The sequence below is a fragment of the Haemaphysalis longicornis genome, unplaced genomic scaffold, assembly GCF_048455015.1.
Source record: "Haemaphysalis longicornis isolate Haplotype H1 unplaced genomic scaffold, Haemaphysalis longicornis Haplotype H1 scaffold_12, whole genome shotgun sequence".
Taxonomy (NCBI): domain Eukaryota; kingdom Metazoa; phylum Arthropoda; class Arachnida; order Ixodida; family Ixodidae; genus Haemaphysalis; species Haemaphysalis longicornis.
In genome coordinates, this window is record NW_027526225.1 from 110,397,117 (window position 1) to 110,424,062 (window position 26,946).

At 47.0% G+C, this 26,946-nt stretch overlaps 2 protein-coding genes across 4 annotated transcripts in view; one reads left to right on the top strand and one right to left on the bottom strand.

Moving 5' to 3' along the window:
* Positions 1–18,187, bottom strand: part of LOC144163232 (uncharacterized) — a 52,161-nt gene extending 33,974 nt beyond the window's left edge. The window contains exon 1 of the mRNA XM_077694095.1: positions 18,074–18,187. The gene's annotated coding sequence lies outside the window, so the exon portion shown is untranslated. The remainder of the gene's footprint in view (positions 1–18,073) is intronic.
* Positions 3,023–26,946, top strand: LOC144163233 (piwi-like protein 1). Of its 3 annotated transcripts, XM_077694097.1 has the most exons (3): positions 3,023–3,448; positions 7,007–7,153; positions 26,241–26,946. In XM_077694097.1, the coding sequence occupies exon 3, from the start codon at positions 26,268–26,270 to the stop codon at positions 26,691–26,693; it is 426 nt and encodes a 141-aa protein (XP_077550223.1). In that variant the 5' UTR covers positions 3,023–3,448; positions 7,007–7,153; positions 26,241–26,267; the 3' UTR covers positions 26,694–26,946. The 3 variants fall into 3 exon arrangements, with proteins under 3 accessions (XP_077550223.1, XP_077550224.1, XP_077550222.1); XM_077694098.1 differs by lacking the exon at positions 7,007–7,153; XM_077694096.1 differs by lacking the exons at positions 3,023–3,448; positions 7,007–7,153 and adding an exon at positions 18,063–18,200 and having other exon boundaries at positions 26,241–26,941.

Sequence of the window (26,946 nt, forward strand, 5' to 3'; positions counted from 1 at the left end):
TCATTGCGGACGTTTGTTCCAATAAAATATCTGTTTGCTGGCACCAATTCATTTTTGTGATTTATTGTTTTCTCTTGATAATCATCGTGACATTGGTCCTCTTTCGAATTTCTTTCGGGTGTATCCCTGTGTTAGTGCAATGTACAAATCTGCCAGAATATATCCCAGCACAAAACAATTCTGTCCAGGCGCCTCCATTAATAACGGCTGTAAACGACCGCGCCCGGTGAAAAAACGTATTGCATGGTTAATTAACTGCAGTAACTAGTTACATAATTTGTACCTAGAGGGACTCGATCTCTGGTTCGTATGAGAAATAAGAGGCCACAAATCTGTAATTTCAGTTTACCCGATCGATTGATCGCAGTCTTCTCTGGCGCGTATTCCCAGAATTACAAGTCTGCGTTTTTCACTAGGTTCGCACATGAACGTACGGCCGCGAGTGTAGTTTAGTGTATCCGGCTGCGAAGTCGGGGAAGCAGGGGCTTTTCACGTCGCTGTACGTGCACACACGCACAACAGCATGTGTATGTTTTTAGTCTACTCACAGCAGCCTATAACGACATGAAGGTGAAGGAAACATTTCTACAAAAACGGCAAAGCACTCTAAACTGCGCGGAATTAAGGTAGGCTGTAGGTCGTTAGTAAAAGCGGGCGCAGAGTGAACGCCGCTGAGGATACACAATTATCGCAAGAAAGGCGAGTGCAAGGACGCCAGCGCAGCGCTCGAACTACGGCATTTGCGAATGAAGCCGCGAACCGTGCGCAAGACCTCTGTGCAGTGATTGCACGACCACAGTCACGCGAATGCAAGAACTGAACTACCGTAACAGAGCAGTTTGAAATGTCCACGCTCGATCCTTTCGCATTCACGAGCTATCCTGAGGTGTTACAGAATGCCGCACACGTAAACAAAAACCGCGCTGTGCGTATGCGCCAGCGGCATCCGCCCCGCAAATATCCCCTTGTAGACAAAAATATAAAACAAAACACTATCACTCAGTGCGTGTTGGTAAAACGGGGCTCTAGAAATCCTATAAATGCTACCAAAGAGCGATTTCGGCGGAAAAACAAGAGCAAACTGCAGCGAGCGCCCTGAAGCGTAGCGAGGGCGTCTGCTCTCAAGTGGCCAACAAATATGGCGGCCACGCCGCGGAGTTAAAGGGACGGCGGCGCCGCGGGTGAGGGGAGAGAAAAAAGAGGAGGGCAGCGGAGAAGGAGGGAGCAGTTGGCGCTACCTTAGTTCTTTCAGGGACCTTAGTGGCAAGCGTTTGGTTTGTTTTTGCCCGCATTTAAACATGGCTTGTTTTTGTTCTGGGAGAAAATATTCGTTCCCTGAAACAGTGCTCGCTCGACAAATGGGGTCACGTAAGACACCGTTGCTTGCGTCAATCGGCCAGTGTCGTCTGAGACAACCCCAAGCCCCATAGTGCTGTGCAGCTAAACCAAAGCATGCTGTGCGCAGTACGAACAGCAGAACGCATCAGTACTTCTATGTTTACATATGCTTTCGTAACTTCCACTGTTTGTCCCATCATTCCTATTGCTTTGTAAAGAATGTGCCCTAAATTTAAGCGCAAATCGCTCGTTCGTCTAGTTTGTAAGCTCTACCTAATTTGCGTCTGCTTCTGCCAGCCTCCGCCAATCGCAGAGCTTAGCCCATGTAACATCACAGGTTCTGTTGCGGGAAATGAGCTGGTGGGTCGCATGACCATTCCCGTTTTTCCTAATTATGTAGCTTATTTGAGCGAAGTTTACGTTAAAAGTGGTGTCAGTATGATTCTAACGAGACAATCTTTTGAATGAACCAAACTTGTGTTTTCTCTTCATGGCTCCTTTAAAGGCAGCATCGTTATAAAGGAGCCATGAAGACAAAATACAAGTTGGGTTTATTAAAAAGACTGCTTTGTCCCGATAACAATGATACTAATATCATCGCAATCTTAGAACAAGTAACGGAGATATTACAGAAAACGTTTGAAGCAGTCGCGACCGCCTAGCCCAATTCCCGCAACTTTTCTATGACGTCACGGAACCTTGTTTGTGCGATTGGCGGCCGCCTAACTGACCTGTCGCGACGACACATGACTGGACGTCTGTAATGGGGCCTCTAGTTCTATTTGACCGCATCACTTGAATGCGAACGTGCAGTTAACGCACTGAAAATTATGTTTTATTGTTGGCCCGTATGACGTCATTCTTGCTCATAACACGTCACTGTGGCGCAAAATTTGAAAGTTTTTAAACACTTCTTGCTTTTTTTTTTCGTTAAAAAAACATCTTTTGTGGCTCTAATGGAGCTGAGTGAGATACTGAATCCTAGATCTTTCAAACTAAACGAAGTTGTATTTTCTCTTCATGGCTCCTTTAAAGGCCAACTGCACTCAAATTTCACCTCGGCCAAATTTGTTTTTAATGCGTAGTAAGTACCCCCAAATAAGCTGAGACACAAGTGGTAGCCCCGTGAAACGCCTCGTTAATCAGTCAGAAGCGTTTAAAAAGGCTCCGCCGCAGACCACTCTGCACCTGCCGGCGGATCGCGTAAACAGCCATGACGCGCCTGTGACGTTCCAGCCGACGGTGGCTTTTTCCTCTGGCCAGCCACGCAGCGGGAGAACCGGTCGAGCTCTGCTGCCCCGTGCGCGCGTAGAGCTTGCGCGCAGACATTCTTCCGAACTGGTGACCGTCCGGCCGCTCGCTGGACGGCTGCAACGTCACTGCAATGGCCGCGCTCTCCTCGGTTTCGGTTTCAAAATCGCCGATTTTTGCTGGCCGCTTGCGGCGTCCACGTGCGTATTTCAGCTGTTGTATTTTGCATGTTGCTTTCTTTTTAAGCAGACTATACGGAAATAGGGTTTTCAAGAAGTCGAAGTATTCTAGTTCACTCTAGCTGCGCCAACTTCTTTATGCAGGCTTGGCGGCATGTACCTCTAAGCAGTCATCGTCACACGGCTGGTAGCCAAGCACCTTACGACTTTGGAAAAGTTACGTAACCTGATCCCCTATTTGTGCATTCGTCGTGACTTTAGTTACAAGTTATTCAGCGATGGCGCAGACTTTCAAAAATCCCGCTTTTGCGCTAAGAAAGCCTCTCGATACCCAATGACAAAAAAAAAAATCAGAGCTGATTTTCACTGCATTAACGTCACACAATGCTGGCCTGACTATAATAATGCTGCTGAATTGTAATGGACATTTTTTTGTTTTGAAAATAAATCGGGAAGCGACAAATCCACGAAAAGCCGCAACAATCCTACCCTGAAGCCGAGCTGTAGCCAAACGCGCTCGATTTCAGTGCGGACATTTGATCATGCGTTTAGTCAATTTGATCGTGCGCTTGCTCGCGCTGCTTCTGTGGCTTTTTCCCACCTTCCTGGAATGCAGTTGTTGACATCGTCATGTTGGGAGCTACTGCCGAACCAACGATGCCTGCGTCGGGAACATTCAGGTAAAAAAAAAAAAAAAAGCCGACACCAGCTTGTTTGGCCCGACTGCGCGAAAATCCTCCTCCAAACGAACCGTTCAGTCGTAACTGGTGTTTGAGCTGTGAAGGGGGGCGATTGTTTTTGAGCGATCTGCCCGAAATAGCTGGGCGGGTATAAAGACCACGTCTTTGTGCTACGAAAAGCCGGGATACCTGCAAGAACCCAAACAAGTAGCGTCGCCCGGAGCAAAACGCAGGCGATGCATGTTAGGCGTAAAATACACCCGGTTGCATTGCATGCAATGCAACCGGGCGCATTGCAATGCATGCCCATGGAGAACCATGGGCATGCATTGCAAGATGCCTAGAATATGTGTTCATATGAAATGAGCGCAAATCTACAGACCGACGACAAAATAGTTGTCAGTGCCGTTTAAGTTGCATAAGTGGGCAAGGTGCGCTTTATGAACGTGGCCTTCACAGGACCACATTCATCCGAATACACAAGAGTGATTTTCATTATTTGCAAAGCAACACATGTACTAATCCTTTCAAACAGGTTAGCTAAGCCTTTGGCTTACCATGGCAACCAAATTATTTCCGCCGAATAATGGCGCGCAGTTTAACTGCCACAAGAGAGTATCATTTGGCGTTACTTTGCTGCATCAGAATCACATTTTTGGCCCGAATACTGCCCGAAAGTTCGATGACTATCAGCTTAAAAGCCCTTTATGTCTTAACTGCCCGGGCAGCCTAGCTGTCAGACAACCGCAGCTTTTAAAACACGGCTAAGTAGTAGTAGTAGTAATTTTATTTTGCCCAAAAGTTGTGGTGATTGCACCACTGAGCTGTTCGCTCAGTCATCTAGACAGCGGGGCTCCCGGTGTTTTGGGAGCTCGGTGTCTTCAGCCAACTGGGCGAGGGCTTCTTGCACGTGGGGAGCTGGGCTAGAGATGGCAGCCTCCCACTCTGTTAAGGATGATATTTTATGAAGGATGGGATGATTTCTTCTACGTGATGCGGGTATTAATGGACATGACCAAATGATGTGGTGAAGTGATGCTCGTTCCACAGAACAGAAGGGGCAAGCATCCTTATATTCGCCAGGATATATGATAGACATGAGATGTGGAGTGGGGAATGATAATGTTTGGAGCTGCCTGAGAAGGACTGCATGCTTTCGACTGAGCGATGGATGCGGTGGTGGAAAAATTGCCCGATCCTGACGGAAATGGTCAAGGATATCACCGAAAGTATGGAGGCGGTCCTCGCTGCTGTGCTTCTTTTAATGACTGGCAGATAAGGCATTACAAGTTGCATGCGTCATCCGTGTCTCAATCTAAAGCTACAGATTGCAAGAGATGTCTGACTTAAATGACAACATCCCTATAGTGGCATGAGTTAACTTGCCAGTTCCAGACCCTCCACTTGGCCTGTTGTGATTGGCGTAGCCCATTTTCATCACAAGAGCCAGACATAAAGCGGTGACTTTTGTCTGGACTAGCTGCAGCTTGATGTGGGACAGTTGCTACGGCACAACTGAAAAGGTTTAAAAGCACAATAAAACACGGATGCAGTGAGCTGAAGTTGACTGGAGTGAACAGTGCTAGTTTTTTGGAACTGCTTAAGTTTTATCTGCAATAAACGGTGATTCAGTTTGACGATTTACTTTTAAAAAAATTTTTTTTCGTGCAGCGCCACGAGATTTGTATAGGGTCTGAGCTTGCGCTTTATCGGACATATTTCTGAGTGCTTTTGATCAGTGCGTAAGTGCCAGCCGGGGTGATGAAAGCGACTACACACAATCATTAAACATGTGTACGATTTTCTTGTTGTTGTGAAAGGTGTCGCAGTGGAAGATGCAGGAGGCACTGTGAGCAATCCGTTGACTTGTTTAGGCAGTCGTCTGATGCGCTGAAGTTTACATGTGGGAGATGCCAGTCAGAAACGAAATTCGGTTTCTCAATTTCTTGATAGCGTTTGAGGACACTCACGTGTGCTGGCGGTATCACCCGCGTGCCAGCAATCAACTTATCCCCTTTGGCTGGGCACACTCAAAGCTGTAGCTCTTAATTGCCTGATGGCTGCATTGAACAGATCGTGTACCCACCAAGTACAAACCAGCTTTCACCATCAGAGTGGACGACTCAACAAAGCAGGGTTTCTTGGCGTGTGTGAGGCGCTTTTGTAGGAAGTGAAGCACGAAGGAAAATAAAATTAAAGCCGTTCCACTCAATGTGAAAGCTGTCGGAAGTGCAGAGTAGTGATTCGCCATAATGGTCTGTACCACCATTATCCACTCACTGCTACCACCCAACGCAATCCAAATTTCCCGCCTTCGCAGTGCCTGCGCGCCCCCCGCCTGAAACAGCACCAGTGGGAGGTTCTGTTCTTTTTGTGCTTGCGTTTCCTCCTGCGCATGCCAGCGTTGCAGCTGCCACTTCTTTTTGCTTACTATTGTAAAAACCAACCCGATGAGCATTCCTAACTAAATGAAAGCGGGCGCTGCCGGTTAATTACGTATAGTTTGCCCCAAATGTATCTGCAGTTTTCTTTGCGCTAAACAACGGGGATATGTACGACAAGCGCCAGTGGTTCACGACTTTCAAACGCTTATGACTATATAAGCCGCTTGGCCTTCGAAGCCTCTGAGTTACGCCGCGACAACAGCCGCTACGCCGTAACGCCGTGTGGCTCTACTGGAGTCCAGTGAGTGAGCTACGACGACAAGGCGAGCCCCCAAAGTGCTTTGCACTTAAAAAGGAGGGTGAGCAACGAAAGAGACAAGAAGAAGGTTCACGTCATCCCTTACTGACACCGAGTGTCACATGGCATAAAAAAATGTAGCGCAGAGATATGGGGTGAATGTTGCCTTTAGCACACGTGGAAAGTTGTCAAAGACTTGCCCGATAGTGTGAAAGACAAAGGCCCCATAGCGCACAAAGAAGCATGAGACGCAGTACACTGAGTGCACAAGAATGTTGTGTATCAAGTCCCGTCCTACTCCAAAGTTTACATCAAGCAGACCAGTCACCGTTTTAACAAAACAGCATGAGAACATAATCGGGCTGTGAAAAATAAATCTGGACGGCACATATCTGACCATTGTAAAAAATGCAAGTGCATACCGGTTAAAGCAAACAAAATTTCTCCACAGGGCTAGTGACAGGCTTGAGAGAGGAATTATCAAACTGTTCTTAATCAAAAAAGCGGGCCACAAGTGAATGAGCAAACCATGTAGTATTGCACTTTTAGCAAGAGAGACTGAATTCCTGCAAAGTGAACCAGAGCGCAATGGGTGATGTTATGTGTGATTAACACATGAATGCAGTTTTTTCATATGTAAATTTCAGTTAGCAGTGGCACCTCTTCTGTCTCGTTTGCTTTGTCCTCGTGTCGTCGTTTTGTTGCGCCTTTAAACCTTTTCAGTCGTGGCTTTTGTCATTTGGCGCATTCATTGGTTTGAGCATTCGCCTGCTTAGAACAGGAAGGTTTGCAAGCTTTTGTGTCAGATGTGTGTTTTTGCTCTGTTTTCGCAACAACCGATCTGACTGTCCATTACGTGTCCTCATGCTCTACCAGGTGGTGCATCAGAAGGCAGATGAAGCAGTCAGGCATGTCCAGACGGTACGGATGGAATCAAGACTCAGGACGGTCAAGTTCGACATCACGTGCGGCAGCATCTTGGAAACTAGCATCCAGAAACGCAGAATTTGACTCTAAGCAAAGGTGAGAACACCGAACTATACAAATTGCAAGGGCAACGTCAAAGTAAAATGTTATAAAGCTGAACCGAAAGAGACCACCAAAAAAATTCGTTCAGCGTGTCAGATGCTCGACCCCAGCGTTGAAAACGTGCGCATCTGGTTCACACTTCTACAGGGGAGGACGGTGCCAAAACTATTTAGGGGTCCTGACTGGGTCTGAAGGGCAACTGTTCACCCTCCCCTATTTTCCTTGCGCTGCTTTTGACACCTTTTGCTGGGAGCAAAATAAAAAAAAACTTGAAACACTTGCACAATGTACAAGTTGAGTTACGACTGCTGACTAGACGTCAGTAACAAGCTTAGCAACCAATTACGCATTGCTATCCAACCTAATGGTTGGTGAAAAAAAAAATGAAAGCATAGAAAGACACTCATTTGTGTCGCAAACAAATAAGTGGGAAGTGGGAAAGAGAAACGGCATCTTTAGAAGGCTTGACAATCAGCTCAAAAAGCGAATCAAATGCCAGTGGCATGTGAGTAGTACGCTAATTCTGTATTGTAAATGTAATTTCATTCCATTCCAACATATTGTTACGGGAAGCAGCACTGGACACTGGCACATAGCTCCGGGGAACTGCCCCTGCTGTCGCCGAAGCACTGGGTGGTACGGACTTAGCTCGAGCTGTCACGGCCGCATTGTAAATAAATCCCTTGACGTTGTTCGTAGATCGCTTCACCGCTAACCATCCCTTGTCTTGCCACTACGTAACAATACTGTTGAGCCAACCACCCCCGACATGCTGTCAGACCTAGAGTGAGGGGGACAGCATCCTGTAGCATTATCTAGAGAGTCAGTTGGTGGGGGAAAAAAATGACAGTGGCCACGTGGAAGTCAGGTAGCCTTTCTGGCTTTCAGCATTCCCCCTAGGGCTTACCAGCCCAGATGTCCCCTTGTCCTTGTCCTGACAGTGTTCATGAATCGTCCTGCTACAGTAATACCTGTGCCACACGCACACGAAAAATGACATTAAGCGCTTCAGGCCTTAAGATACCGAATGACATTATTTGGGTGGGCCTGGCTACATGCCAAAACGCAATGGCATTAAATGTGTTAGGCATGATGGCGATAATGACCAAAAAGAGAAATGCACTCGTATTTGAAATTTTTAACAAAAAGGAAAAAGTCTTATGAGGGTAAAAAAAAATGTTTCTTTTTTTTTTGTGAAGGAAAACGTTATGGTGTGAGCCGTTTCTAAAAGTGGCTTCAGCAGCTGCATGCCGTCGCCTACCAGCAGTAGCCAATCCGAAAAATTCAAAACGAGTAACGGGATGTTTTGCCTTTTGCCGCTGTTTTAGTGAACTTCGTCTTCCTCAGAATTTCGCCACCAAGAGTGCACAAAAAATTGTATTATTTCGAAGTTCAGCTACATTTCTGCGTCAAAACTCTGGTGCTGAGAGTTTCGTTGGTTTCATTTGGTGCTCATCACCATTCGAGAGTAGGCAGATTTAAAGGGACACTGAAGTGATATGTAAACATTGCGGGATTACTAGCGCAAATTGTAGTCCGGTGTCCCCAGGCCATGTTTTGACCACTCTGGGCGCGTTTACGTGATTTTATTTAGTAGAAAAATTAATTCGAAAATGCTGTCCTCCTCTCTTTACGCTCGCCCATTTTCTGTGGCGTTTTCGTGTGACGTCGGGAGGAGCCGAGCTCGCAATTGGCTGCGCTACTGCACGGCTCCCCGACCTTCAGACAGAGTCAGTCGGCCCAGCGTTTCGTCCGCCGGCCGCCGACGGGTCGTCGCAATTCGTTCGCTCAGTTGAAACGAAGCCAGGACACGTTTGTGAATGGAAGAATGTGCCTTTCTTTACTTGGTTAGTTTGTACACTATATCTAGCTCCAAGTCAAGATCGCTTCACACAAGCGCTGCACAAGCGCACATGCCACGCTTCGCTGACTGGTACGCCAGTAGGAAAATATAAGGCCTCTTGAAGGCGGGAGAAGAGTCAGCGAAGTCAATATAGGTACAAAGGAAAAAAAATCAACTGATATTTTTACCGTACAGCGTAAAACTAGGGTGCGGAAAGCACTTTTTTGCGCTGGGCGAACAAGCACAGCGGCCAGCAGCACGACTACGCATCTGCGAACGCTTTTCTGTCTAAGAAATGCAATTGCTAGACGTGAGATATTGTGGAAACTTGGGGGATGCTTACTGCACGAGCGCAAAACAACAAATAGTCACCTAAGCTGCTTGGAATGCTAAAACTAAATAAAAGTGTAAACTGGTTATACATTATATACCTTATACTTCAAGGTCGGCAGCGCTTGCCCGTGGCCGAGTGGTCTGGAGCGCTAGGTATGTCATCGCAAGTGTTTTGCAAGTCACAAGTTCGAATCCCCGCGGGTACGTTCTTTTTTTTTTATAAGTTAACTTTTTCGTTTTCCGCCGATGTTTTCTATACTGAGTTCACCTTTTTTGGGGCCGCAACGTCCACGAACTAGTTCACAGAACGCGCGCAGGCTGGCAGTGGCGCGCTAGCGAGTTCTCGTTGGCGTGCTGTTGCCATAAGCACTGACTGCTTGCGGGCAGCGGGCACAGGCCAGAATCAACAGACCCTTGGCCTGGTGCGAACACGCTTTTTACGATACAGGCAAGAGTGAGGCAAGCTCCAAATATGGGCGAAAAGCGCACGGCATTTGAGCGTCTGCGGGGACGCAGAGGGCGTTCATGCACTGCGTAGGCTTGGCTAGTGAATGCTACGATTCCAAGCCGTCCTGGGAGGCTTATCTTATGCATTTTACAGCCGACAACATGGCAGAAGCGCGGTACGATGATTACTGAGATATTGAGAATGCCCATCCAACAACGCCATCGGTTGTGTTTTACAGAACCGAAACCGAAACCGAAACTTGTTTGATTGCTAATCTTGGGCATCGTCCAATCGCGGTGCCCCCTCCACCCAACGTCACAGCCTTAGTTGGTGCGGCCGCCGCAAACCGCGCATGGTAGTTTTTCTTCTTTCGCGCTTTGTAAAATAATTACCGATTTGTCAACCGGATAAACGATGAAAAGTGTGCTAATTTGAGCCAGTCTACGCAGTGCAAGCAAAAACAGGAGCTTGACAAATTCACTTCAGTGTCCCTTTAAGGCGTTTGTGAAGGCGAATGAGTTGTGCAGAACTCCTTAAACCAAAAATGACATTACAGTGAACAGCATTAGATTGTTGCGAGTAGCAGCAAATTAATGGCATTAAAACTTAAGGCATTAAGCACTTGTCATTTTTCGTGTACATGTGGTACAGGTACAAAGCTTCTTTCCACATGTGCTCACAGAGTGTTCGCTGATGCTTAGCCCGTCGTTATATCAGAGCGTGGGAAGCATAAGTGGTGATTCCAGTTGCATGGGGACTTTGTAATTCAGTCAGACGGGCAATATGGATTAGCTAGTTGGTACTCCATTAGTAACTCCGTTAAGCACAGCAAAGAAAGCACAGGACACTTCGAAAGCACAGGAAACGCTTGAATGACACTTAGTAGTCATTTCAGCTTGTTCTTCTTTTATATTTATATGTCTTGTTGTTGTTATTAAAATTCAGTTGTAATTAGCGCTGGTCCTTATCTCCTACGTCCTATGTTTTTTTCGCTGCATTTAAGGGGAGCACACGGGGGGGGACCCAGCGGCGAGTCAGGCTGTCAACATGGCGGGTCAATGCGAGCTGGTGTTTCCCCGGCGATCTTCTCGAGCCCGTCAAGCTTGGTTGATGGTTGGCTGATTGTGGGGTTTAATGCGCCGACGCAACGCAGGCGATGAGGCGTGCTGTAGTGGAGGGCTCTGGATTAATTTTGACCACCTGGGGATCTTTAACGCGCGCCGAAATCTCGAACAGACGGGCGTTTTTGCGTTTCGCCTCCATCAGAAAAGCGGCCGCCGCGGCCGGGAATCGAACCTGTGACCTCGTGCTAAGCAGCGCAACGCCTTAGCCACTGAGCCACCGCGGCGGGTCAAGCTCGATTTGCCCCATCTGACGTTATACAAACGGTCAAAGTGCGTGGTAGGGCCATTGAATTTTGTTCCTAGACATTAGTCAATGGCATGGATGCAACGGCGCGTGAAGACCGACACGCTCGAACCGTAGAATTATAGCAGTGTCGTCAACAACTGGGCGCCAAAAAACTCGTGTTGCAAACTTCACGGCTGCACACTGGGGGAAAAAAACTGCCCAGCGATCATGCAAAGCCTTCAGTGCAAAACCGGTCACTTTTCACGATTGCACCGTGTACCCAGAATGAGCGTTATTTGATTTTCTTAGCTCAACAAACACAACCTCAGACTCGAGCCACAACATCTGCGGCACTTTCCAGTGCGAAACTACCGTAGTGTTCCTTGACGCCCGCACGCCCCCCAATAAAAGAGGCCACTTCCACTGCCACTTTTATGCATGCCGACCACAGCGTCACGCAATGTTTGGCCAAATTGGAGCACGGATTGCTCGCGCCCGGCAACACCTTCAAATAGCCAAAGTTCACTGCCTTGTTTGCACCTGAATAATGTTTTGCTTCAGTGAATATGTTGCGGTTTTATTACCAGCAGCTGTCACGCAGTTTAAGCTGAAATGCTTTAGCTTTTCTCAAGTGGTCGCTTATATCAAAATACCGCTTATAACGAGGAATCACTGTAGTTGTACTGTTCTTGAAGCCCTGTTGCATACTTTTAACTATTATCACGGCGACCATGAGAATTACCATCAGCAATTTCTCACAGCAGTCACCTCTCGTTGGCTAAGCACACTACCTGCAGATTCTCTGGGATAAATATTCCCTAAAAAGCCGTGCTTGCAGCTGCCTCCGCAGCGCTGTGGTATAGTACTTGGATTCAAACGCGAAGGCTCAGGTTCGAGTCCAACATTGCAATGTTCTTTTTTTTAGGTTTCGCAATTTTTCGGTCATCGTGTTTTTGGTAATGCTTTTTTTACTCTGATTTCTACGATATCAAGAGATCAACACGCAGGACTTCTAGAATGGGTTGAATTACGTTTAACATAGTTTGTGTTCTGTGTCGTTGGGCTGGGTTAGATTAGGTTGGTTGCAGCTTGGCTAGATTTGGGTAGGTTACGACACGTTCAGTCAGGTTACGTTAGGTTCAGTGAGGTTATGTTGTTTTAGGTTACGTTGGGACGTAATATTATTCAGCAAATTTTAGGCCAGCCAGCTGTTACGGAAACTGCCATGCGAGTTTCCCGGAGGAAATTCCAACGGTTGCCGTGAGATTAGACGCAGCCTATTTTTAATGCCTTTTCCACCAAAACTCAATCACACCACGCCTAAAAGTCAATTTAATTAAAGTTTTCACAAGAATGCCATATCAACATCAGTGTTTCAATTCAATATGAGCCAAATACAGACTTATCACCCCGATATTGCTCAAATCGATGGCCTAATTTTTTATTACTTGTGGCCATAAGCTTCCCCTAGCATATATGCAAAATACATCATATAATGGCTTTGACGGTGTTGCATTTAGGTCTGGTAACAAACAACTTCCGCTTGTTGCTCAAATTCGCATTAGGTGGATCTGGCTCATTTCGAAAAAACAAAGAACGCCTCAAGTGGTCAGTCATCATCACGAGCCCACTGGTGTCCATTTCAGGATGAAGGCCTCTCCCTTGTTCCTCCAGCCATTCCCTGTCCTGCGAGGCCCTTGTCCAGTCTTGACCTCCAATCCCTCCTAGCTAAGGGTCTTTCTCTGCTTCTAGCTCCATCTCTTGGCAGCCACTCGGTTACCCTGCTGGCCCTCCGGTAGTCGGTTCTGTGAATTACATGCCCAGCCCAGGTCCTCTTCTCTTCCTGAATTTGAACTACAACAACTCTATGCGAGTTTGTTCTCCGATACGGAATGCTACGTGTTCCTCCGTGCCCCTTCCCTCCACTGGCCACGTTTTACTTCAATGTGCTTAGGCACCACATTTCTGCGCCCTAAGCCATCCATGGCAGTATGCATTGGCTGTAGACCTTTCTTTTCAGTGGTAGATGCCGAATTTCTTTTTCATGGTTGGAATTGGCACTTTCAACTTGTTTAATATAATCTCACATTCATCGATCTCTTTAAGCGTTTCCTTACCTACACCGAAGGTGAGAGGCTCTCCGCATTTCTGTTTATTAGAATCATTCATGTGCTCTATTTAAATAATGGTGGTTAAGGGGGGACATGGGTCTTAAAACAACTTTTAATTTTCAAGTAAACTTTGTGAAACTCGTCAGTCTTGCTGTTTTTTTCCCACTGATTTCGAATATGCCATTGTTTTTTCAGTTGGTCAATTAGTTCTCAAGATAATTAGCCATTTTTGGTGAAACAATTGACAAAACAGTGTTGGTCATAAAATTGTAATTTTCATATTTTCCAACAATATGAACCCTGATGAGTGTAGTAATCGAAGCAGATTTTTGATGCATTGCTTGGAACTAATTTTACTGCTCATTAAACTTTGGTGTTTCAAATGGGCACTCAAAATGGTTCCTTGCCACTGGTGCTATTAAAGTTTAATGAGCTGTAAAATTAGTTCCAAGCAATGCATCAGTAAACTGCTTCGATTAATGCACTCACCAGGGTTCATAGTACTGGACAATATAAAGATTACAGTTTTATGACCAACACTGTTTTGTCTATTGTTTCACCAAAAATGGCCAATTATCTCTAATTATCTTGGGAACTAATTGACCAGCTGAAAAAAGAATGGGATATTTGAAATAAGTGGAGAAAAAGCAGTAAGTCTAACTAATTTCACAAGATTTGCTTCAAATTAAAAGAATTTGTTTTAAGACCACTGTCCCCCCTTAGTAAGTCCAGGCAATCACTCAACATACCCAAAACATACGCATATGTAAACCCACAACAAAACAGACATTATGATGACGGTAATGGTTAAAATTATGCCCGCATGTTTTGGTTAGATGCCCTAAGTGGAGCGATAAGTTTTCCAAACATGACAGCCGGCCCTGAACTGCAAAGCGACTTACAGAGTTTCTATTAGGCACGTGTGGAAAGGTTTCATAATGCACCGTATCAGTTCCTATTTTACATGACTGACATGCTTTGTCAATACATTTCTACTGCTGAAGCAAACCAGTCATTCGAGTCGTGGTGGCCGGGTAAACTACAGGTTTTCCCGCTCAATTTAATTTAATCACCATCTAATTTAATCCAGGTGCCAGCCAATTTAATTCAAGTGCAATCTAATTTAATCCAAATACCTTCTAATTTAATCCAGGTGCCAGCGAATTTAATCTAAGTGCCAACAACTTTAATCCGCACGCCAACCAAATTATTTCAGCTGTCAGAAGGTTGTTCCGGGGTGTTTTGTGCCAAATTAGACGCAGCTTTGCGGACTTTGTTGCGCGTTGTGTGGGGAAAACAACGTTTCTTGATCCATTATGAGCAAAATATCTTATGTGCACAGCTTAATGGCATTTACAGGGGTGAGACAGCTAAATCTGTTTTGGGAGCAGTTTTTGGAGCAGCGAAATTTCGATTTTGGAGCAGAAGAACCTTGATTTGGAGCAGAAGGACGACATTTATTATGTCACCTCCGGAGCCTAAAAAATCACATTTTTGGCAACTTGGAGGAGAAAACTGCACTTTTTAATAGGGTTCGAACATACATAACACTGAAACAGCCTTTTAATAAAGTTTTTTTCTACCGGAGCATCACAAGGTACGAACTGCACTACCTTTTTACAAGCCATTTTTTTTTACTTTTTAGGATGTGTGCATAGATAGCATGGAGTGCCGTCGAAGATATTGAATTGAAAAATTGCGCAATCGTAAGGCATTTTTATTATCATGTGGATGCCGAAATTAATATTTTTGTAATCCCATAATCGGCCTACGCACAAAAGTATTGATTGATTTGATTGATTGATTGTAGGGTTTAACGCGCCGACGCAACGCAGGCGATGAGGCGCGCCGTAGTGGAGGGCTCCGGATTAATTTTGACCACCTGGGGGATCTTTAACGTGCGCCGAAATCTCGTACACACGGGCGTTTTCGCTTTTCGCCTCCATCAGAAAAGCGGCCGCCGCGGCCGGGAATCGAACCCGCGACCTCGTGCTCAGCAGCGCAACGCCTTAGCCACTGAGCCACTACGCACAAAAGTAGAGAGCCCCGGCAAAAGTTGCGCAAAGCGAGGGTCCCTTACAATCTTCGCACTCCACCAGCCCTCATTTCAATCCCCAAAGTGCACGTTCACTACGACCGTAATTTGAGTAACGGTGGTATTTCTAGCCACCTTTCTCTTTGCATTAAATTTAACTTCCGATAGGTGAACCATTAGTTCGCCCGGCGTGCAATAATAGCCCGTCCCGCTATCGGACACTGCTTGAACATTTTGCGGCGATGTAGCCTGCGCCGCCACTTCGGCAGTGTCGATCGCCCCATTCCCGCGGCTCGCGAGCTCGCTGTCACAGGCGGCAATAACTCAGCGTTTCATAACACTGCAATGACTCCGAAATTTCATTTCAAGCACAAGCTGCTCCTCACACTCCAGGCCAAAACATGGCGAATTCGTGGGCATCACCTTGTTTTTGATGAACTCCCGTCTTTCGAGTCGCGCAACTTCCCGCAACAACTCAAACGACTAAATGCAAACCCAGCCACCCCCATAACCAAAACCACGGCAGAAATTGGCGAAGAGCACTCTGCCTGAACCCCGAGCAACTTCTTCGCCTGGCGGCCACGTTTTCCAATCTCACCACACCAAGATGGCGACGCCCAGTTATGTCGTTTCGGAGATACGGCGCTCCGAAAATTGCTGTTTTTTCATCAACTTGCACAAGCAGTTTGTCGCCTCCGTACACAGCAGTATTTTTTCTGCAGGAATTTGCAATGGTTTTCGATGGGAAAACATTAAAAACTCAGAGACTATTATAACATGTGCAACCCGACATTGTCATTTTAAAAAAACTGTCTCAGGGACAATTTTAGGCCGGTATTTTATTGAATGATCAATAAATTAAACCTTTACAAATAGCATAACATCGGGGGTGCTGGAAACTTACGCCATCACTAAGCATTTTCCCCACTGAAAGTGACGGGAGCGTTAAAATCCTTGGCTCTCGGACTGTTTTGGAGCAGTTTGGCGCAACTTTTGCAATTTTCAAGCTTTTGGAGCAGCCTGGCGCAGGAAAACCAATTTGTATCAAAACTGCGCAATATGCGCAGCTGTCTCACCCCTGCATTTACTAACACCCGCAGACCAAGAGAGCGGTCGTTTTTGATCCACTGGTGCCGTGTGCTGTGAGCTGATCGCCCGCAAGAGCGCCGGTGATAACTCTCGTCAGAAGCATTGTCTGCTCCTCGCGTAACGATGTCTTCAGAAGTTCCTTTGATCAAAACACATTACCTAAATGCCCTTTGCATTCTGATTTTCAATTATTGAATGCTTTTCTGCTGTTTTAAGTATTATTTAAAAATTATAATATCGTCTGCTTGCATCAGAAATATCGCCTGCTCACGTCAGAACTATCGTCTGCTCGCGTAACCATGAGCTGGCAAGTCTGCTGGCATAACAATACGCGAGCAGACGACACTTGTGACAATCTCTCAGACGATCAGCACACGACACCAACAGTCAAACAAGACCGCTCTCCTGATCTGCGTGTGTTAGTAAATGTTCATTAGGCTGTGCGCATAAGATATTTTTCACGTACTGGATCAAGAAAAACCACGTTTTCACCACACTTGGCGCAACAAAGTCCACAAACGTGCGCCTAATTTCACACAGAACACCCCTGAGCAACCTTCTGACAGCTGGATTAATTTGGTTGGCACGCGGATTAAATAGGTTAGCACTTGGATTAAATTCGCTGGCACCTGGATTAAATTAGATGGCATTAGGATTAAATTAGATGGCACTTGGATTAAATTGGCTGGTTCCTGGACTAAATTGTATGACGATTGAATTAAATTGAGTGGGAAAACCTGGGGTGAAGTGCTTCAAGCACGTTGCCCAAATGACTAGTGATGGCTTGTCACACGTAAACTGGGGTTAAGAGCCACCACTTGGCACCAGCCGAACGGCAGAAAAACTGCCCCTAAGCTCTGCTAAAGTCTGGGTTCGCAACTTACACCTAGCCTTTGCATTCCGTCCCAATTCAACAGCAGAGCTGTGTTTTTTTTAAGTGCAGAGCACTTTAAGGGCTCGCCTTGTCGTCGTAGCTCGCTCGCTGGACCCAAGTAGAGCTACGCGGCATTTTGTCGTCGCGGCATCCCACAGAGGCTTCGAAAGCCAAGCGGTTTATATAGTCATAAGCGTTCGAAACTCGTGAACCACTGGCGCTTGTCATACATCTCCCCGTTGTTTAGCGCAAAGAAAACTGCAGGTACATTTCAGGCAAAATATACGCAATTAACTGGCAGCGCCCGCGTTCATTTAGGAACACTCGTTGGGTTGGTTTTTACGATAATAAGCGAGAAAAACTGGCAGTGCAACGCCGGCACGTGCGGGAGGAAGAGCAAGCATCAAAAGAACAGAACTCCCGCTGGCGCTGTTTCAGGCAGGGGGCGTGCGAGCACTGCGAAGGCGGGAAATTTGAAATGTGTTGAACAAACCTCCGCTGAATTCATCAGGAGAGGAATGAGACAGGGCGGCGAAGAGCATGATGGGTGGTAAGAGTGAACAGATAACCACGCCACAGCCTATTATGGCGAATCACTGCTCTGCACTTCCGACAGCTTTCACATTGAGTGGAACAGCTTTGATTTTTTTCTAAAACATTTTGCAGGTAACCACAGTGTGTGCCATACCTACAGCAATATCAACTGACCCTCGCCATGACTCTCGGCTACGACACGTATCATGACTCGTGTGGAGCGAGAGACGTGATTGGTCACTTTGTGTTCAACACTGACCGCACTTGCAAGCTGTGGTACTTGGGGCCTCTACTCACCGGTCAACAGGAACGCACTGGCTGTAAGCCTTCTGTATGACCCAGACTGCTCATCGGTGAAGATGCTGCCCCCCTGAGGAGATCTGTGTCTTCCACAATCATCGTCTTGGCGATCAGCTCCTGCAAGGTGTGGCCATGTTTTCTTGTCTCACACTTGCCACTCTCAGCTGCCTGGTTTATTTCACCACATTTTACGAATGTGCCACGTTTGCTGGCTAAAATACTTCTGCAAACAAGAAGATAACAACAGCGTAAGAGTTGTCTTACTATCTACTATCTCGTATCGTTATTATCAGCGGTGCTTGTCAGATCACGCAAAATGTACAAGTGGGCTAACAGAGCTGGCATGATTTACGAGATAAACCAGACCGACAAGTCTGGTCAAGAAACCGCACGACGGAAAGAAGGCAGCCAATGAATTACAAAGCTTACGGTGCTGAGTGTCAATAGAACGCAAAACAAAAGGACCCAAGTGGTGACTAATGTCGTTTTGCTGCACCATGTGGCTAAAAATGATGTGGAAATCGTGATGTGAGCCCTCGGTATGGCATTCAAGTGCTTGTGAGTGACTTGGCGTACCACTGGATGTTATTGTAACCAGTTCTACTATCGGGCACTGCCTAAGCACTTCACCACGACACGCGCCGCAACTTTCCGCATGTTGATCGTCTAATTCCAGGGACTCACAAGCTTGATACGAAACAGCAATAACTCAGCGTTTTACAACATCGCAACAAGTCCGAAATTTAACCTCAAGGACCCCATTTATCGACACACGCACCGCATTTCACTGAGCGGGCGCCATGTTCTTTTGGAAGAGCTCCACCTTTTGAGCCGCACAACTTCCCGTAATCTGGCACACGTTTTAAAGCCTTATCACCGCGGTAACGCGACTGTTCAGTACCGCAACCGACAAAACGACTAAATGGGACCCAGCTGCCCGTGTGACCTAAACCATGTAAACAATTCGTGAAGGTCGTTTCAGAAGCTGTTGTGGTGAAGGCCCAGCGGTCGGGAAGGTCGTTTCAGAAGCTCTCGTTTCCTTCGTTTGACCTTCTGGTATTTTATACCCGTTGTGGGTTTTTGAGAGACGAAAAAGGTGACCAGAAAGAGTAAGATGACAGCTCGACCAATCTAACCATACCAAAACTGCGGTGCCCGTGTCATTCCGGAAACAAAGAGAACCAACAATTGCCATTTTTTTCATCAACTTACTTTAATAGTTTGTCACCTGAGTTGACACAAGTATTTTTCAATGGCTCTTTGCAATTGTTTTGGGCAGATAAACTTTGGAAACGTACAGATTATAACACGTGCAATCCTAAAATGAGACTTTCTAAAAACCCGCCTTTTGGGCATTTTTCGCCATCTAATCCCAACCACTAAAAAACGCCGTTGCCTTGAGGCTCCTAAGAAAATTGTGTTGTGAAGTCAACATTTTCCCCCATTAAAACTGACGTGAGCGTCAAAATCCTTCCTTGCCAGGTTGTTTTGGAGCAGTTTGGCGCAATTGTTGCACTTTTCAACACTTTTCAAGCTTTTGGAGCAGCATGGTGCAGGAAAAGCAGATTTATATCAAAACTGCGCAATATGCGCAGCTGTCTCACCCCTGTTCATAGCCCCTTTAATCCGCCATTTTTCATCACGAGTGGTGTTCCCGTTGGCTGCTAAAAAGGGTCGGAGCTGTTGGAAAGCAGAGAGCTACCAGCTCTGCTGGCTGCTTTTGTGATCACGTGACTGGTCACACTTAGTATCTCTCCATACGTTGTTGCATTTGTGCAATTATCGCCGCAAATTTGCTTGTCTTATATACATTGCAACCAACCACTCAACGCTGCAGCGGCTACGCAGTCAATCGTTCTTACGGGACTGTCGTCATAGCAGCTCATTTTCTTCCAGAAAAGTAAGAGTCAAGGACAAGGGCAAAGAGAGAGGCAGGCTTGCAATCTCACGAAAAAGGCGGATCACAAACCACGGAGGTGAAAATGTGTGTTACCTGATTTTAAACACTACGACCCCAACACTGGGCAGGTTTTGTAACTTCTAGTGCCACGCTGCCATGGATGTGGACCTCAAGTGTCCACCTTGATGCCTGGTTCAAGGTGGTATTACCACCGGAAGCGACACTTAGTGACACCACAACTGGTAAGTCTGAAAGTGCGAAGTCATCCGCCCAGTCTTGGTATTTGAGAGTACGGCATACGACCCATCACCCTAGGATCACCAGCCTCCCCCAATAAAGTTACTTCTCTTTCTCTTTCTCTGTCATGCTAGTAGAAAAATTGTAAACATTCGTTGGTCGCTGTCTAAGATAACAGCATGTTGAGAGACTGACCGATAAGAATCGAGGAATCTCCAATTAGTATGATTTGTCAGGAGAAGAAGACGGTTGTTTGTTTGTAGACGGTGTCGCTTCTAATCCCACTTGAAGAAGGTACATGACGCACCTTGGAAGTATTTTTCTTTGCGCAATGTTTGCTGCACCCCTTCACGCCTTGCAGCCCCTACACAACTGCACGAAGTTTGTGAAACAGAGTTTAGGCTTAGAATTCTTGGAGCCAATGGTGCATCTGCCAAACGCTGCACCAAACCTTAAGCCATGTGTTACTGCTAACTTAGTGAAGTGGAGTTTCAACCGTAGCTTATTTCAAATGGAGGGTTAGAACAAACCTAGAGTGTTTGGATGCAGGCTCAAGCCCACGAGCTAACTTTGGATTTTTAAGAGTGTTCTAAGGACCGGAGCTTCATACCCAGTGCCTAGGTACAAACTTGCAACATCCTAGGGACCATTTAATGCGGTGTTAAATCAGTGTAAAACCACAGACAAAAGGGCGTTAGAAAGTGGCTGCTGATGGCTCTCGGTATGAGCCCTTCTTATACCCTTTTATATCTCGCCCTATTTTTATATAAAAAAAAATTATCAACGTAGTAACATTTGGAGGAAAGGTTGTGAAGTTGGGGAGGGGTCTCCGTGGTGCGCTGCCAGAAGGGAATGCCAAGCACCGAAGGTTTAACAGTGCCGGGCTAGAGAGCGCTTGGGAGAAGTAATTCCTAAACTATCAGCGTCATTTAGGTTCTTGCGCATAACTTAACCCCGCCCCCTTTTACCTTACTGTGGTTTCGGCCACATTGCATGCAGTAACTAGTGCAGTATGCGTGTGTAGTGACCCGAATAACTTTACAGACTATTTTTTTTTTTTGCGACAACGGTTACTTCCCGAGAGTAAGCTATCATTTCACTAAGCTCCATTTTTTCTAAGCATTTTGATGTTCCTGCGAACTTGGTAAAGTAGAGTTCCCCGTTGCTTATTTCGACTGAAAAAATTTTCGGCCCATGGCATTTTCGGTATATTTTTTTTTTCGGACCACAAGGCATCTCGCGAACGAACGTAATCTACGAATGCCAACAGTTTACGGTTTCAAACTTCATACAAACTGGCAAAAGGGAATAAACAACGGGCACGGCCACCCGCTCTCCCAATATCGTCAACGCAGTTCTCGAAGGCACAAGCGCGCGAATGGACGGACGTACACACTTGGACGGACGTACGGATTAACGATGACCTTGCCCGCTGCGGCGGTTGAAACACAAGTTGAAATTTGAGCTGGTGAAACTCGTCGAGTCGAGCTCAGAAAGCCTACAGAAACCACACCATTCCGAACGCAAACGTGCGCAAACCTTCCCGTAGCTCCCTGCGCACGAGGGTAGCAAAATCCGCCAATCAGGAGCCGGAAAGACAACTTTTGAATCGTTCGGAGCGGTCGTTTGGGAAAGGTGACAGGTGTTTTTTTTCGTCTACTGTTTTATGCGAAAAGAAATTGCTGTGTGTCGGTAGTTTATGTTCACACCGTCTCAAAAATCGCTGCGGGTTTCTGCTCCGGCGGCGTCAGCCGTGACGCGTGCTTTTGTGTGGAAGTTGCAATTTTTTTTAACCTCCTTGGCGGAAAGTATCTTCACTGATGGCTTTGCCTGCAACGTTCAACGGAAACATCGTCTTCTTATGGAGTAACAATCCGGATGGTAACCACGAAGGATTACAACTGCCGAACGTTGTGCAAAGTGTGTGCGTGTGTGTTGGAAGCGGATACGGCGAAATGCCGCGGCTACACCCGACGCAACATTCATGCAAGTACCATTAGTTTCCCAGACTTTTTCTTTTTGTCCGTTTTGTAAATTGCCATTGTATATTACGTCGCAGGTCCTGCGGAGTTGCCGAGTCACCTGTTTTTTTACGCATTCTTTTGCGTCTTAGTAGCGCGACGTTGTCTTCGACAACATTACCGTTGGGTGACGCGAGAAGCCGTTGCGCGAATGCGTATTGGCTCTTCACAAATACTAGCTGGTGCGGAATAATTGTTTCGGCGGAAACACAATTTGTTGGGGACCGCCAGAAGAACTTCGCGGCGATTAAGTTGTCAGGCTCGGATAGTTTGCCCGCTAAATGTGCCTTTACAGGCGCGGCTTCCCTGCAACACATGCTGCTGTAGGCGAAGACTACTTCCAGGCAACGGCTTTCTAAGTGGTATTGATGACGTTCTGTCAAAAATTAATGCATTTCCCCATGGACCGGTTGGTCGACCGAAAAGCTCTGGTAAGATCTCTCGACACGCGGCGCGTGCGTGGAACGGGGTTTCCATTGTGTCAAAGCGGTTACTTGAAAATCGCGAAAAAGAAGCGGTTCTAGATAAGACAACACACGCATCGATCACGGGGGAGTGCAATTTATACATTTCTCTCATAAACCACGTATGGGTCATAAACCACGTATTTACATTGTTCGTAGATGTGTTTACTTAGTGCGCGAAAAATCAGAACGTGGGTTCGTTTTCGTTTGCGAAAACGAACTGTTGGGCAAGGAAATCGCGTTTCTTGATGGTGTATAATCTGGTTGAGACGGCATGTGTCCTGGTGAAGGTGTGGATTTTTCAAATTTTTGTGTTATTTTTTGTGTATTTTAAAGGGGCACTGACACAAAAATTTTGCATCTTGTTTTTTTTTGTTGCGATAAGTAGCTAGTGACCTACTTATAACCTGTAGAAACCTCATTTGCTTCAGCGTGCGACGGTTGTTTAATTAGAGGCATTTTCAATACGGCCAGTCGCAGTTTCGGTTTCAGCGAGTGCCGCGGAACGATGGATTTTGTGCATTTTGTGTGAACGAAGCTGACCACGTGACCGTCGGAGGGATATCACGGAGCAGAGCCGCCGTAGCACTGTCGAATCCGCATCGACGGCAGTTGCTGTGAATGCCCCCACGTACTGATCTCGTGAGGCGCTTAATTAAAAAGCCACCGTGGATGTGACGCAGGCGCTGCGAGTGCAAATGCTACCGCGGCTAAAGAACCACGCGCGACGCTCGAGACGGTAGGTGGCAAGACGCGCGCTGGGAGCAGCCGGCCGGTCTGCCTACAGGTCCGCCTACAGATGTGTTCGGCTTAGCACTGCGGCGGATATTCGAGTGCCGCTCTCGTAAGCGGTGCAGATGACAATTTTTAATGTAACCCGCCATCGCATCATTAACCCCTTTCTCATGTAAGCCACCATGGTCGGGACTTGGGGACAATTTCGTGCAGCGGTAACAAGCTATCACTCGAGCTACCTGCGCCGGCCTGGGCCACTTCGCGGCCGTGGCCGCCGCCTGCACAGCGACCGTGCGGCTAGCTCAGTGGACTTTTCGTGCCTCCGGCGCGTTTTCGCATCCAATGGTAATAAACAGTAATAGAAACAGAGTGCCTGGAATCGCTGTAGAACTTTGGTCGCGGCCAGCTGCCCGACGAGCTGACGAAATCACGGCGCCTCCGCCGCCAACGATCGGGTCGTTCGTTCTCGATTGCAGAAGCTCCGCCCTCCGATCGGAGCGGCGAGCCGGGCGAGCCGGCGAAAAATGCCGGCAGTGCGGAAGCGGCAAACACAAACTCGTGACGTGTTTGGATGTTGTTTATTTACACAATATCCTCGGGATGTCGATTGCGCGTGGTCCTCTGCTGGCTGCTCGGTTGCGTTTCGCACACTTTAAAATTGATTTTAAATATGTTTTAGGCTGTATTCGCCGCTGATATTTTGCAGATGATGTATATGTGTTCCCACCAATCTATCTCCGAAGTTATCTCGCCTTCAAAATTTTGTGTCAGTGCCCCTTTAAACTTTTCTTGGTTCCACATGTCTACGTGATAGTAGTAAAAATGCGCGTGGAATCAACACAGTTTGTTAGTCTGCGCTGCGTGGTGTGTCCTCTTCTATCGTCCCGTCCTTATAGCGCAAAGTTTATTTCCATTATGTCAGACCAACGAGCCCGTAAGGATGCTTTATTGGTCTTTTAGGCTTATTTAGACGCCCCCCCCCCCTCCAGACCTTTTTTGTTAGCGAGCCTTCCCAGATAACGCAAAACGGCCTGAGGACGTCCTCAAATGGTCCAAACGTCCTGTATCCCATTCTGGGTTTCCGGGGGGCATCCACAGGATTGGATATTGTAAGTGATCCGTCAATGATCCATCCTAGAGCTTACTTTGGATGAGAATGGATTGCGAATGATCTCTATCCGTTGTATTACTTCTTTTGGATCACAATCCATATGGACGTGTGACGCTGCTGTTACCGTGGAGGAAAGGCTATTACACAGGCTATTAAAGTAATAAATTATGCTTGCCATTGAGGTGCAAAACACCCCCTGCATGCTTGTAGAAAATGTTCCGTCCACCAGTGTAAACAGGTACAAAATGTCTCCAAAGTTAGGTCTCTTCACCTTTTTTTCTTAGTTGGCGGTCTTTTCTTACATCCTTTTTCTTTACGCCCTTTTTTTAGCTTCGAACACCCTAATTTGTAGCTTTGCGCCCTTCTAGCAAAAAGATGTAGAAATAATGAACACCCTTTTTGAAGGGTGTTGAGGTGGCGGGAAAATTTGTTTGAATTTAATAAAGTTCTATAAGTTATGGAACACAAAAACTACCTCGTGATCAAAAAGTTTTTGCAAATCCGCGTGTTAATTTGTATATTGTCGTAGTAAAATCGATGGCGACTGGTGCAAAACCATACCCTCCCCTGTCGCTACCACCTGCAACGTATTTATCCTTCCGTCTACCCCTCCCCCAACTGCCCGGCCTGCGGAGCAGTGGAAACCCTGGACCATCTCCTTTGGAATTGTCCCCACAACCCCTTTCCCCCCCTTACCAGACGGTGGGCACTGGGCTGAGGCGCTGGGAAGTTCCGACCTGTCTACCCAACCTGTCTACCCAACTCATTTTAAAGCTCATTAAACTTTGGTAGCACCAGTGGCAAGGAACCGTACACCTGTTTAATGAGCTTTAAAAGAATTCCAAGTGGTGCATCAAGAAACCACCTCTCTTATTGCATTCACCAGTGTTCATAGTATTAGAAAATGTAAAGTTTAGTGTTATGAAGAGCACTAGCTGTTTTGCTAATTGTTCCACCAAAACTGGCTACCTCTAATTATCTTGGGAACGAATTGACTTACTCAAATAATGGCATATCTGAAATCAGTTGGGGAAAAAAGCAACACGACTGACAAGTTACATAGAGTTGACATAACAATTAAAAGAAATTGCTTTAAAGAGTCATGTCCTCCCATAAGCAGTCACCCACTCGAAGAAGTACTCACTCTATGCCAAGCAGTAGGTACCGATTCACGCTGTAAAGCCCAAACCCAAACGCAAAGCCTGCAAAGTGCATGCCAAAAAGTTGCTGCAATGATTCTAGAAAACTGGGGCACGCCTCCAGAGAATATTCACGCAGAGTGGGATTGGCCAACTGAAGAATCCATCACGAGAAAGCTGCTTAGATGGGGGGTGGGGGGGTGCATTATCTTTGGAATGCTGCAACGATTGTAGAGGCTGGTAAAAAAGTTAACTATCTATACTTTTCAGTTACTTTCTCTATCACCCGCGGCTGTGGCTCAGTGGCTAAGGCGTGGTGCTGCTGAGCCCAGGTCGCGGGTTCGATTCCCGGCCGTGGCGGCCGCTTTTCTGATGGAGGCGAAGAGCAAAAAGGGCCATGTGTTCAAGATTTCGGCGCCTGTTAAAGATCCCCAGGTGTTCCAAATTAATCCGGAGCACTCCACTACAGTGCGCCTCATAACCTGTGTAGTTTCGGCTCATTAAACCCCGTAATCAATCAGATATCTTCTCTACTTTCCTCCCGCACTGGCACGCAGGTGAGGGAGTGGGAGATCAACCAGACCATGCGAGCGCTGTTCCCGGAGACCCACGAGCCGAAGCTGGCCTTCGTGGTGGTGACCAGGCGCATCTCAACGCGCTTCTTTGCCCGCCCCAACCAGGCGGGCCCGATCAGCGACCCGCCGCCCGGCACAGTGGTCGACTCAGAGGTGACGCGCCCCGAGCGCTACGACTTCTTCCTCGTGTTGCAGAGCGTGCGCCAGGGCACCGTGGCGCCCACCCACTACAACGTCATCTATGACACGACGGGCCTCAAGCCGGACCGCATGCAGCGCCTGACGTACAAGCTGACCCACCTGTACTTCGACTGGCGCGGCACCGTACACGTGCCCGCTCCGTGCCAGTGCGCCCATAAGCTGGCCTTCCTGGCCGGCACCAGCCTGCACGCCGAGCTGCGCAACAAGCTGTCCACGACGCTCTTCTACCTCTGATCGGCGGGGCTGCTGCTGCATTGTTGATTGTTTTGTTAGTGGGGCTCGAAGATTGTGCCCCAAGCCCTGGGAATTGGGCTGTGGCCCTGTGCGTGCATGCTCGTTTGATTGCAAATAAAGGATTTGCGCCCAAATTCTGTTTTGGCCAATCCCCCTGCCTCCTGTTCATTGGGGAGGCTTGTTGGTACAAGGAGCTTGTTTTTATGAGGTTGTCACGAGGGTGATACATTGGTAAGGCGTGCTACTCTCGCTA